General features: G+C 31.2%; 1 protein-coding gene across 2 annotated transcripts in view; it reads right to left on the bottom strand.

Annotated features, from left to right (window-relative positions):
- The window catches only part of LOC108691681 (alpha-tocopherol transfer protein-like), a 28,935-nt gene extending 17,606 nt beyond the window's left edge, over positions 1–11,329 (bottom strand). Inside the window, exon 1 of one of the 2 annotated variants that reach the window (XM_018199552.1) lies at positions 11,114–11,329. In XM_018199552.1, coding sequence (XP_018055041.1) covers positions 11,114–11,159 — 46 coding nt within the window. In that variant the 5' untranslated portion in view covers positions 11,160–11,329. Of the gene's footprint in view, positions 1–379; positions 534–11,113 lie in introns of those variants that run through there. The other variant, XM_018199553.1, reaches the window with a different exon arrangement.
- Positions 11,330–11,697: the final 368 nt, after the last annotated feature.

An 11,697-nucleotide genomic window follows, 5' to 3' on the forward strand; every position in this document is an offset into this window, starting at 1 on the left:
AAGTAACTTGGTATCAGTGTTATAATTAATTTGCACTCAACAATATAAATAAAACGTAATAATAATATTATGTAACACTTATATTAGTGTGAAATTATAACAACATTACTAACTTTTAGCTGACATCGACTAGATAAATTAATTCTACAAGTAGAACTACTCAGTCTATTATAAAAACTGGTTCAGTTATCTTTATTGTTGTCATCACTATGTGACTTTTTTCTGAATATAGCACGATTTTTCTTCACATATTTTTTTTTTATAAAAAGAGCACGTAACGTTTATTCAGCAAGACATGCAGAGAAGACTTGAGACTGTCAGAGACTGGAAGAACTGCAGTCGCAAACACGCTCGTTCAAGGTAACGGTTTTGTACTCACTTTCTAACAATGGTGCCATGATGCGCTAAGTTTCTGCACATCAATTGGCAAGCACGTAAACTCGAGAATAGAAGGACTCGAAACTTTCAAAACGTTTGAACACGAAATCAATTACGGATGCTCGGCATTTTAAATGATCCGAGCGGCATCAAAAAACGGTTGAAAATGCGGCTGGCGCTATCCGGCATTCACTCTTATACGTAGCATAAAAGTCCTCAGGGTCAGAAGGTAGGCAGTAAACGTCGATTTTGCACGAGCGCACGACGTGCTCGATGAAAATGTGTGTATAATTTTATTGTCGCTGCCATTAAACGCTATATCGTAACAATAAACAGAACGATGATGACGCAGTAATATGGAAATAAAATAATAATTAGTTTAATGTCATGTACAAATAATTCTTGATTAATTGAATTGATGGGAACGAGTGAGTTTCATATGTAAATATTTAATTTCAATTATGAGCACATCGATCAATATCAATGAGCAATCTTTGTGCTGTGCCAATGAATTATAGAATTATTGCAAAGAAAAAATATTTTTCTATAAAAAAATATAAAATTTTTGATGTAAGAGAGAAAACTTTTTGATGTAAAGGGATATTCATTTCAAATTAAATGTTATACGAAATAGTTGGGAATGAAAATTTGTATCATTGTAATGTTTAGATTGTAATCATGCGTATCAATGTATCAACTTTAACATTTGCCATCCATTGTAACTGTAAGAAATATCAATACCGTAAAAAATGCGATTTAATGCAAATGCAAATTTAAATAATTGTTTAGTATTAATAATTAATAAATATTAATTATTTTATAAATTATTTTATAAATAACGAATTAGTTGCAACTATTACACGATCTGTTATATAATAAACATTCAAAGGAGAATTCTTTTTTTATTAACAAAGAAGAATTGCTAAAACCCTATTATTATTTGAGATATTTTATGTTATATTTTTCAGTCATTAATTTAAATGTAAATTAATATTAGAATTTAATTGAAATTTAAAACACTTATATAATTTTATCTTTTGCTTAATCTTTTGCTAAAAACAAATTAACTCATTATAAACTTTCATAATATAAGCGCATATTCGATATGAATATTAGTATAAGTTTAACCGAATCGTACTTTTTAATTTTCAAAACATACTTTCTTCAAAAATAATAAATTTGAAAATGAAAATAATAAAAGATACAGTTGTGAAGATTTATACATTAATAATAAATAAAAAATTATATAACATAATAATAGAGAATAACTTGATTAATAACTTGAAAATTAATGCTTGAATTTTAATTTATATTTGCTACTATGCATTTAGATTATATATAATATAATATATCACAAGTTGGATATATTTAATTTATCATTTATAACACACACATACACACACACACACACACACACACACACACACACACACACACACACACACACATATATATATGTATATAATATGTATATAATGATTTAGTCATAATATAATAATGATAAATAAGTGATAAATAAATATGAGTTCACACACTACATCAATACAATTTATTGGGTTGTCCAGAAAGTTTGTGCCGCAAAAGATTTAAATTTAATAAATGTATACTAAAATTTAAATCTTTTGCGTTTCAATTTTCCTTCAAAATCGGCACGAACTTTCCGGACAATCTAATAAAAATCATTATGATTCTATTTAAGGAACATAAATTTTATAAAAATATCGACTTTTAGTAACAATTTTTATAATAATTGTAATATAAAATATAAAATTAATAAATCTATTTTTATAAACATAAAAATGCAGAATAAAAAACTGCAATATCAGAATATTATTATAAATTGTTATTAAAAAATTATATTAATTATATCTGATTTTTAAAAGTGTCTAAATATACATAAAATAAATAATTTATCTAATCCGAATCGTTATCTGAATTACAGTTATAACAAACATAATACGAGTTATCCTTTATTTAGAATGTATCTATACATCTGTATATTCAAAAAATTATCTTTTTAATTATTCTTAATGTTTTCACATTATTATTACTACTTCTATTTAAAAGTAATTTTACATTTAAAAGTAATTTTACAAAAGAAAGAAGGATATATGGACATTTCATATGCAATTCTATATGTTTATGAATATTTATACATGGTTATGTTCATAAACATAATTTATTATATTATGTAAATTTTTCTTGCATGAATATGTATAAATATGTATAAATGTACAAAGTTTATATATATTTATACATATTCATGCATGAAAAATTTCTTGTACATGTAATTTAACTATTATTGTATATTTTTATTATCGAAATTCATTAAAACTACAAAAATTATTGCATTATAGATGCATTTAAAAAAAAAGAATACTCTAAATTCTTTTGAGTGAAATTTCAAAGAAAATGAAAATATAGCTATGTATGGAACAGAGTAAGATCGTCTTTTGGTAAAAAAAGTTAGATAACGATTGAGAAATAGAATTTTTATCAATTTGTATTTTTTTTTCTGTAAGTTTGTATCATTTTCTATTGTCGACTTCGCGAGAGCATCACGATTGATGTGACGACGGATATGAATCCTATTATATATATTTTATCGGATTTTATAAGATTTATACTAGACTCCTAAGATTTGATTCAAATTAATGAATTTACAAATCATATTCAAAACGATATGATCGTTCTCTATCAACGTCTTTACTATAGCGTAACGAATGACAGGTACCCATTCATTCATTTTTTTAAATATTAACATTATACGACAACAAAGACAGAAAAATCTGTAAACAAAAAAAATCTGTTGGACTTTATTAAATAAGAACATTACATTTATTATCTAAATGAAAATCAAATATCTTAGATAATTATATACATTGTATAACAATGATTGTAGAACAAAAATTTCAAGAATATTCACTTACATGTATAATTTTTTTAAATTGTATCGTAATTTTTAATACGCGATCTCGTAGCAGGTTGAGCGGCAGTCACCGTTGTATGTTCAGACACATTTATGTGTATCTCACGCGATTTGTTTATAATAGTTGTTTATAACAGTTCGGTAATGCAAATCTGAGATGTTGGAGTGTTCTTATATTATAGCATATGTCACGTGCACTATAGAAAAAGAGCACTCTGACGCTTTGATTTGCCGAAAGCAGTTACAGTAGCCTCGATTATTTTACTTACCCTTATAGTTTACTGACCCCGGTCTCTTTTTAGCGGGCGGGATTTATGCCCAAAGCATACAAAGTGCGCAGATTAAATTCAATGCACTAAATGCAGAAAATGGTATTACATGAAATATCTCATATATCTCATGTCATAACACTTGTAATATATAGGAAGATTATAATTATTATTTATTATTTTCTATACACATTTACCTATACATTTTTATTCTATAAAACTTTATAAACTTTATAAACAAATTTTATAAGTTATGTATCATTTTGTCTTATATTATATATGTCTTATATTATATATATGCATTATTTGTAAATTTGTCATGAGTCGTGCATATCCCCCCCCCCCTCTGAATAGCCATATATCCCATCCCTATATACGGCAAAAATTTAGTATGAACACATTTTAATACGAAAAATAAATATTTCGGATTTTTAATATTTTTTTTATAATAGTCGATAGTACAAAGTTTTTACTGATATAGTTCGATTATTTTAAACATACCCATAGTAAACACGCATGTCTTACAGACATTCTGAAAGACGATTTAAAAGAAACGTCTATAAGACTTTTTTGAAAAGACGACTTTAAGCTGACTTTCAGTCAAGTTTTAAAGACAATCTTTTTAAAAGTCTTTCAGACTTAAAAGAGACATTTGTAAGATTTTTTTCAAAATACGTCTTTAGAACGACTTTTAGTCAAGTTTTAAAGACAATCTTTTTTATGTAATAGATAGATCGTTCCGTTTAAATCATCTTTTAGATCATCGTTTTAAGACATATTTGAGAACAAAAGATAAAACATTTTTATAAAATAATTCATAAAGTCGAACTGGCGACATGACGCATTTGTAACATAAATCGCACGTAAAATACGTGATGCTTTCAGTATTGTTGGTGTCGTGCTTTAGTTGCTTATTGAGTTCTTTCGATTACTTTCTGCTTCCGGCAATTCCGACGGAACGCCGAACTGTCTAAGTCGCATCATTCTTCCTCTCGCGAAAAACTGTGCCAGAGCTTATCAGAGTTCATCGTCTATATAAAAGGACGCGGTCCTGAGCAACAGGAAGTAGTGACAGAATGCCCGTCATCCGAGCTGTTATCGCCAGCGGGAACGTTCTCTGAGAGTATTTTGGCAGACAAACAGACGATCTAAGGCAAGGAGGGGCTGCATATCAAGTATATCCCTTTATTGACTCGTTTTTTATATGACAAAGAGGAGACATAACTGATTGTTCTTTTCTGCAATGTTTCTCCTTTCTTTCTTATCTGGCATCAAGGAGATAAATGCTGTAATCTTTACTGATCAGGAGGTTATTGAAACTATAGAAGCTTCCGATCTGGACAGGGAAAAACTCCCTTCGAATGATTTTGTCAATGCGTTGTTCAGTGATCCGATTCAGGTATCAGACGGTTCTTCTTTGTTATCTATAGTCTTCAGCACAATCAAGGCCGACGTGCATGCTGGCTTGAAGGATTTCAAAAAGACGCTCCTTGCCAAATAGGCTGAGCCCAGAGACGATTTCTCGTTTCTCATTCCATCTAAGATAAATAAAGAGATCCGTCCTATCTTAGCGCCACTGTAGTGACGCGCGATACTCATAGAGCCAGTCTCAACTAGAGGTAGGAGCTTCGCTGAATGCCCTCACTTCCAGGTTCTCAGAATTTTCCAGACTGAGGCCTCTCCAAAGCTTACCAGAGGAGAGAATGGCTATGTCCAAAATCGCAGAGGGTATCTGTTAGCGAACCATCATTACTATCTTTCCAACACTAGATGAGCATTTATATTTATTCTACCCTCCTTGAATTTCCTAGGTAAAACATCAGACTCAGCGACTGTCGATGAATACCTTTTCGTAAGTACTTTACGGAAAACACCGCTCAGACAATGGAAAAGATTGCTAATAAAATGGCAAAAAAGAACCAACAATTGAGTCTTCGACTCAAGGATCTCAACCTGCGACGGGGCAACAGCCGAAACAGCAGAGAAACCAACTACTTCGCATCAAACATCTCAATACAAAAAATACGAAGGCCCCTCCTCGCCCAGCTTCATCGACACATCGTTCGAGGAGAGGCCCTTCCCAGGCAAATCACAGCAGAAGGTCACGATCCAAATCCCGAGTTCGCCGTTAATTACAGTAAGTCCGGCGAGCCGTTTAGCTCTTTTCACTGGAAAGTTAACTTCCGACCCGGTAGTATTAGGAGCGGTGGAGGATTATCAAATTCTCTTTTCTTCTGTGCCTCTTCTAGCCGTCCTTTTTTGCACAGGAGGCATTCGTTTGCGATGCGGAGGTAGAGCGTCTTCTCCAGAAGAATGCTATAGAGGAGGTTGCTCCATCGGCGGACTAGTTTTTCTCTCCCTTTTTCAAGAAATCATCGAATGGAATGCGATTCATTCTAAATTTGCGAGAATTAAATTCATATATTCCCCCCCCGCATTTTAAATTAGAGGATTGGCGCACGGTAGTTCGCCTTATGTTTCCGGGATTTAAAATGGCAACAATCTCAATCTCGAGGATGCCTATTTTCTGATGCCTATTCACTAATCGTTCAGAAAATTTCTCCGCTTTCAATGAAGGGGAATCTATGAATTTATCTCCTTGCCATTCGGCCTTTCAGTTGCGCCTTTTATTTTCACTAAAGTTCTTGCGTTCGATTGTCAAATCGCTGCGAAGAAAGTTTTCATTCAATTGTTTATCTCGATGATTTTTTACTTTTAGATGCCTCCGTCAAAGAATGTCAAAATATCCACGCATCAATGAATTTTTTAACATCTCTAGGCTTTCTAATCAATTATGACAAGTCTCAGCTCACACCATCATTTAGATACTTAGAATCATATTCGATTCCGTCTATCAATTAATCGCCATTCCGCCGGACAAGAGAAGGAAATTCTTTTTCCTGATAGACAGATTTTTACGAAAGTCGCATTGTATTATAAAGGAATTCGTGAGACTGGATTAATGGTTTCAGTTTTTCCGGCAATGCAATGTAATAGTTTGCTTATACCAAGCATTTTGAGAGGGGAAAATTTTTAGTCCTGGAATCCGTTTCAAGAGACTACTCGAAGCAGATGGCGATCCCCTCTTATTTACGTATGGATTTTGAGTGATGGCTCCAGGTCTTCTTAGATTTTGACTAGTACAATCCTATCCGCTCAGAACCCTTCGTCTGCGAAATATTTTCTGACGCATCCCTTACCTACTGAGGAGCCTCTTGCGGAAAGCAACATACTCACGACTGATCATGACCCTTCCTATTAATGCCTTGGATCTGAAGGCAGCTTTTTACATTGAGGTGCTTCGCCAGCGACTTTTTCAATGTCAATATCTTACTGCAGATTGATAACACCACTGCCATCTCTTATATTAATAAATTCGGTTCTGTCCAGTATCCTCTTCTATCTAACATCGCCAGAGAAATATGGCAATGGTAGAAGAGCGAAACATCTATCTTTTCGCCTCTTATATCGCTTCAATAGACAATGTCATCGCGGATAGTGAATGGAACGCATGGAAAGTTCTAGCACGGAATGGTCCTTATCGACCCAAGCGTTCGACCGAATTCAAGCATCATTCGATTCATTTGATATCGACCTTTTTTCCTGATTAACGCAAAAAATGAGACGTTCTTCGATCCAGACCCTATCGATGCCTTCAGTTTATCCTGACAGTTTTTCTGTTTTTTTTTTTGCTTTTCCTCTCTTTATTCTGTTTATTAAGGTATTATGCAAAATATGGGATGACGAAGCCACAGGAATCTTGATTATTCCATCTCAACCGTGTTTCGCCTTCTACTCTCAAAACTGTTATTCTTCGCTCTGTCTCAATCACTCTTATCCTCTCCTTCCAGGCCTCAACATCCGGAGTGGAAAAGCCTTGGCTGCAGGTACTGATATCGCAGTCGATTCCTTCATCAGCTCTAGAAATCATGATTACTTCTTTGTCTGTAGCAATGATCAACCAATATTCTCGACCCTTAGAGACCTGGTGGAATTTTTGTCAGAATCACCGGATTTCATCGGATTTTGACTCTGAAATAAATCAGGTTCTCGAATTCTTATCGAGAGTTAGAAAATACGAATTCGTATACGTTCTTTAACACTATGTAATCAGCAATCTCCCTCATTTCTAATAAAGTAATTGGTAGCCACTCTTTGATCAAACGGTTCGCAAAAGGGCGAAGCCTCTGCTCTCTGAGTGCAATTCCTCCTGCGCGAAGCCTCACAAGGCGATTGGAATCCAATCATAATAATAAGCCGCTGGATTCATAGACATTTAGAGGAATGCGGGGTGCAAGGAGATCTCTTTTCAGCCCATTGCACCCGGCATGCCTCTACTTCCCTAGCTGCAAAAAGGGAATCTCTCTGGAACTTACTAAACGAGTGGCAGGTGGGTCTGGCGAATCCCGAGTGTTCGCGAACTTTTATAATCGTCAATACGAAAAGTTTCAGTAATTCAGTTCTGCTATCCTAAAAGGATCTGACTTCCCGGATGTATAAATATTATTAGATACTTAGCCCTAACTTAAGGGAAATAGATTGTTTTTTATTTTTTAAGACTTATTTGTTACTTGCAACGTTTTTTATCTTACTGATATTGTACTGATATTGGGCCTCATTAAAGAAAGTTACTCGAAATCATGCTTTAAATAGCTACATAGTGGTCCATCCGGACGAGACTTGGATAATTATAAGATTAAATGAACTTACCAAGTGAAGTTCGATCTTAATTATGCCTTGTCTCGATCGAATGAACCTTCTACTCTCTAAGCACTTACACGCTCCTTCTCATCCATTTATATGATTTGCCTCATTATATTTAAATAATGAGCAATAGATGTGGCGCAGTTGGCGGCGGGAACGGGAAGCGCCTTCAACTTTTAGAATTTATGAACTCTGTTGGTAATGGGAGCATGACTACATAGTAATCCATCCGGAGACAAGGCATACTTAACATCGAACTTCACTTGGTAAGTTCATTTAATCTTACAATTATATAATAAAGCAAGTAGCCAAAAAATGAGAAAATATGGATCTAATAAAAATATTGAACTATATTCAAAATAAATGAAAATGCCTTTTCAACTCACAGAATCTTTCTCAGTAATGGTCAGTGGTCATGAAAATTATCACTTCACCGTATGCATCAATAAGCCAATAAGAAATGTAATATATGTAAACATATATAAACATATAAACAATATTAAAAATGATATTAAGAAGCCATATCAGAAGCTAGATTTACTCACATAATAAAAAGCTAGATTTACTCACATAATATAAAAATAATAATTTATAAAATATAAATTATATCAAATAATTTTTCAGTGATCACAATAATAAAAGATAGAGTCTCATTGTGATTCGTAGTTTTAAAAAGATGTAGTTAATAATCATTTCTTCAATCTCAGAAGAAATGTCAAATTTCTCGACAAAATTTTAAGCTATAAAATTAGTAAGATAAAATAAAAGATATTTATGTAATTAGAATGGTAAGAATTCGAACCCGTGAAATTTTAGCTTCTAAAAGTTATGTAATAGACTTTTTTTCTGGAGATCGATTATATATAACTTTTTCCTTAAAGCAAAAATGTGAAAAGTTTCACGTAAACTCTACGATCATCTACGATGTTTCATGGGATCATATAATAATTCTTCGAACTGCAAAATTGATCATGTGAATTTTTTCGCTATAAATCGTGATAGCAGAAATAAAACGAATATCTGGGGAATTAATATAATACTTCGGAATTAGAATAAGTTTAATATAGTCGTGTTGTTCTCTGATAAATTATTATTTCAGGAGATAATAATCTATTAGACTTTAAAAACGAACTATGAGTTTATTGGTTTAAAAGCTAACGCTCCAACTATATTCATAATCGTTATGAAGAAATTTTACGTAAAATCTCGAAAGTAAAAAATGAAAAATAAAAAATGAAAAATGAAACATGAAAAGTGAAAAATAAAAAGTTTCACTTGAAATTATGATTGATCGAATTGTTCTCTATATGGATCTCTTGATAACATTTTTTTCTATATTTACAATACATTTCTTATTGGTTTTTCGATATGATTAATTTTTATGTTCAGTCTAAGAACATTATTGAGGGCATGTGAATTCAAAACAAATCCATTTTTCATTAATTTTCACAAAGTGTAATACTTTTATTATATCTATGACCGAAGTCCGATTCATGCTAGTAACGCTTTAAAATCACTTCCTTGTTGTTTGTTAAAAATGTTAAACGAAAATAGATGTTGCTCATAAATGTTATCAGCATAATCGGATCACGATTTATATTTGCTCGCTTTTTTTCCTATTTGTTTTATATTGCATATAAGCTTGCTTGATATAGTATAGGTTAACTTTTATATTAATTATTAGCTTAATTAGGCTTAATTAGCATTTGATATATATGATATTCATCGTTTGTGGATAATTATGATAAATAATTCAACAATTAACATTATATCATACAGATTGTTCATCTGACTCAATTACATTAGTTTATTGCTCATTTTTTTGTTTATTTTGTTAGTCATAAAGCAAAATATAGAAAATTGTAGTCGTGATGTAATATAATATATTTTGTATAGGTAAGTCATTGCTTTCTGTAATTATCAAAAGATGATTATTAATTTCTGTAGTTCATATTATTGTAATTCTCTATTTATACAACACTATATTTAGTATATTATATTATAAGTATTTTTATCATAACGTTTTGTTTATAAGCAAACAAAGGAAACTCTTCATAAAATAGAATCAATATGGTCAACCTAGACATATTAAGTGTACACATCGCTTGTAACATTTTTTTTACTCCATTTTTGTTATTCCAGATTATGAATAAGTAGACAAGTAATTAAATAGATAAGTCAGCTGGTCTTTAGAAAATCTTTAGAAAATATACAATTCGTATTTTTGCATATCAATAAACATTAACAATATGTCAATATGTTAATAAACTTATAATTCTATGAATATTGGATCAATTTATTTTCTATTTCTCTATTTTTTTTACGAAAATGTGGAAAAAGAGTTCCTAATGCTATTTTCTTAATCTTTTCTTACTGTAAATATTTAAAAATCTTTTATTTAAAAATCTTAAAATTATATTTAAAAATCTTTTATATTTTTTTAACATCCAAAAATATTTCTTCTTTTGACAATTTTTCTTCTAACAATCAATTTAAGACTCAATTTTTCAGTTTAAGACTCAGTAAAAAATTAGAAAAAATTGTAAAGCTTAGGTCACGTATAGTCCGATTACTTTAATTATTATATTTTGCAAATATAATATAAAACTGTAATAAACCTTGTAGAACTTATTTGATATCAATGTGGTTCAATATAATGCAAATTAGTTTTACTCATCATACTTGTCATTTTACTGCCATAAAAATGAAATATGTCATTGTCATTACTGTAGAATAAAGTTAGAATATGAATTGTCTAAAACACTTTCTTTTTGTAATACTATATATGAAATTGTACATTTTAAGGACATCTTAAGCACAATAAATTTCGCACCTGATGGGATCTTCATCCATAGGATCTTGCAGGATTGGTTATCCATATCGATCTGATCGTTGGTAATAATCAATCACGTGAGGAAACGCAACCAAACAATTGACTCAACTGACAGACGAACGACGAGCACCTTATGAAATGAAGTACACGTCATTACTGAAATACGTTAAAATGACGTTACCTTCTATATAAACGAGCACGAAGTTCGAGCCAGTTTGATCTTTCGCCGCCGTCAATGTGACTATGTTACGTTATCTTATTATGCCTCTCTTATTTGTCTTTTTCCTTCCACTTAATACATGTTTAATATGCTTTATATGCAATGTGTCTATATGCAATGCTTGAATAAAAAAAATTATATTATATAAAAAGGCTGTATCACTTCAATCATTCCCACGATGGATATTATTTTTGATCGTGATAATGTTTTCTATCGTATTTAATGTATTCATATATGCGATCGTTTCTTAATGATATTATTTCATTTTCCTATTTCTTCGTAGAATTAAATTTTATGTATTATTTATCTTATTTATGATTTATTTATCTCAAATTCGCCGATTACAGAGACTTCCACGGAAAGA

This window comes from Atta colombica, unplaced genomic scaffold, assembly GCF_001594045.1.
Source record: "Atta colombica isolate Treedump-2 unplaced genomic scaffold, Acol1.0 scaffold49, whole genome shotgun sequence".
NCBI classification, from domain to species: Eukaryota; Metazoa; Arthropoda; class Insecta; order Hymenoptera; family Formicidae; genus Atta; species Atta colombica.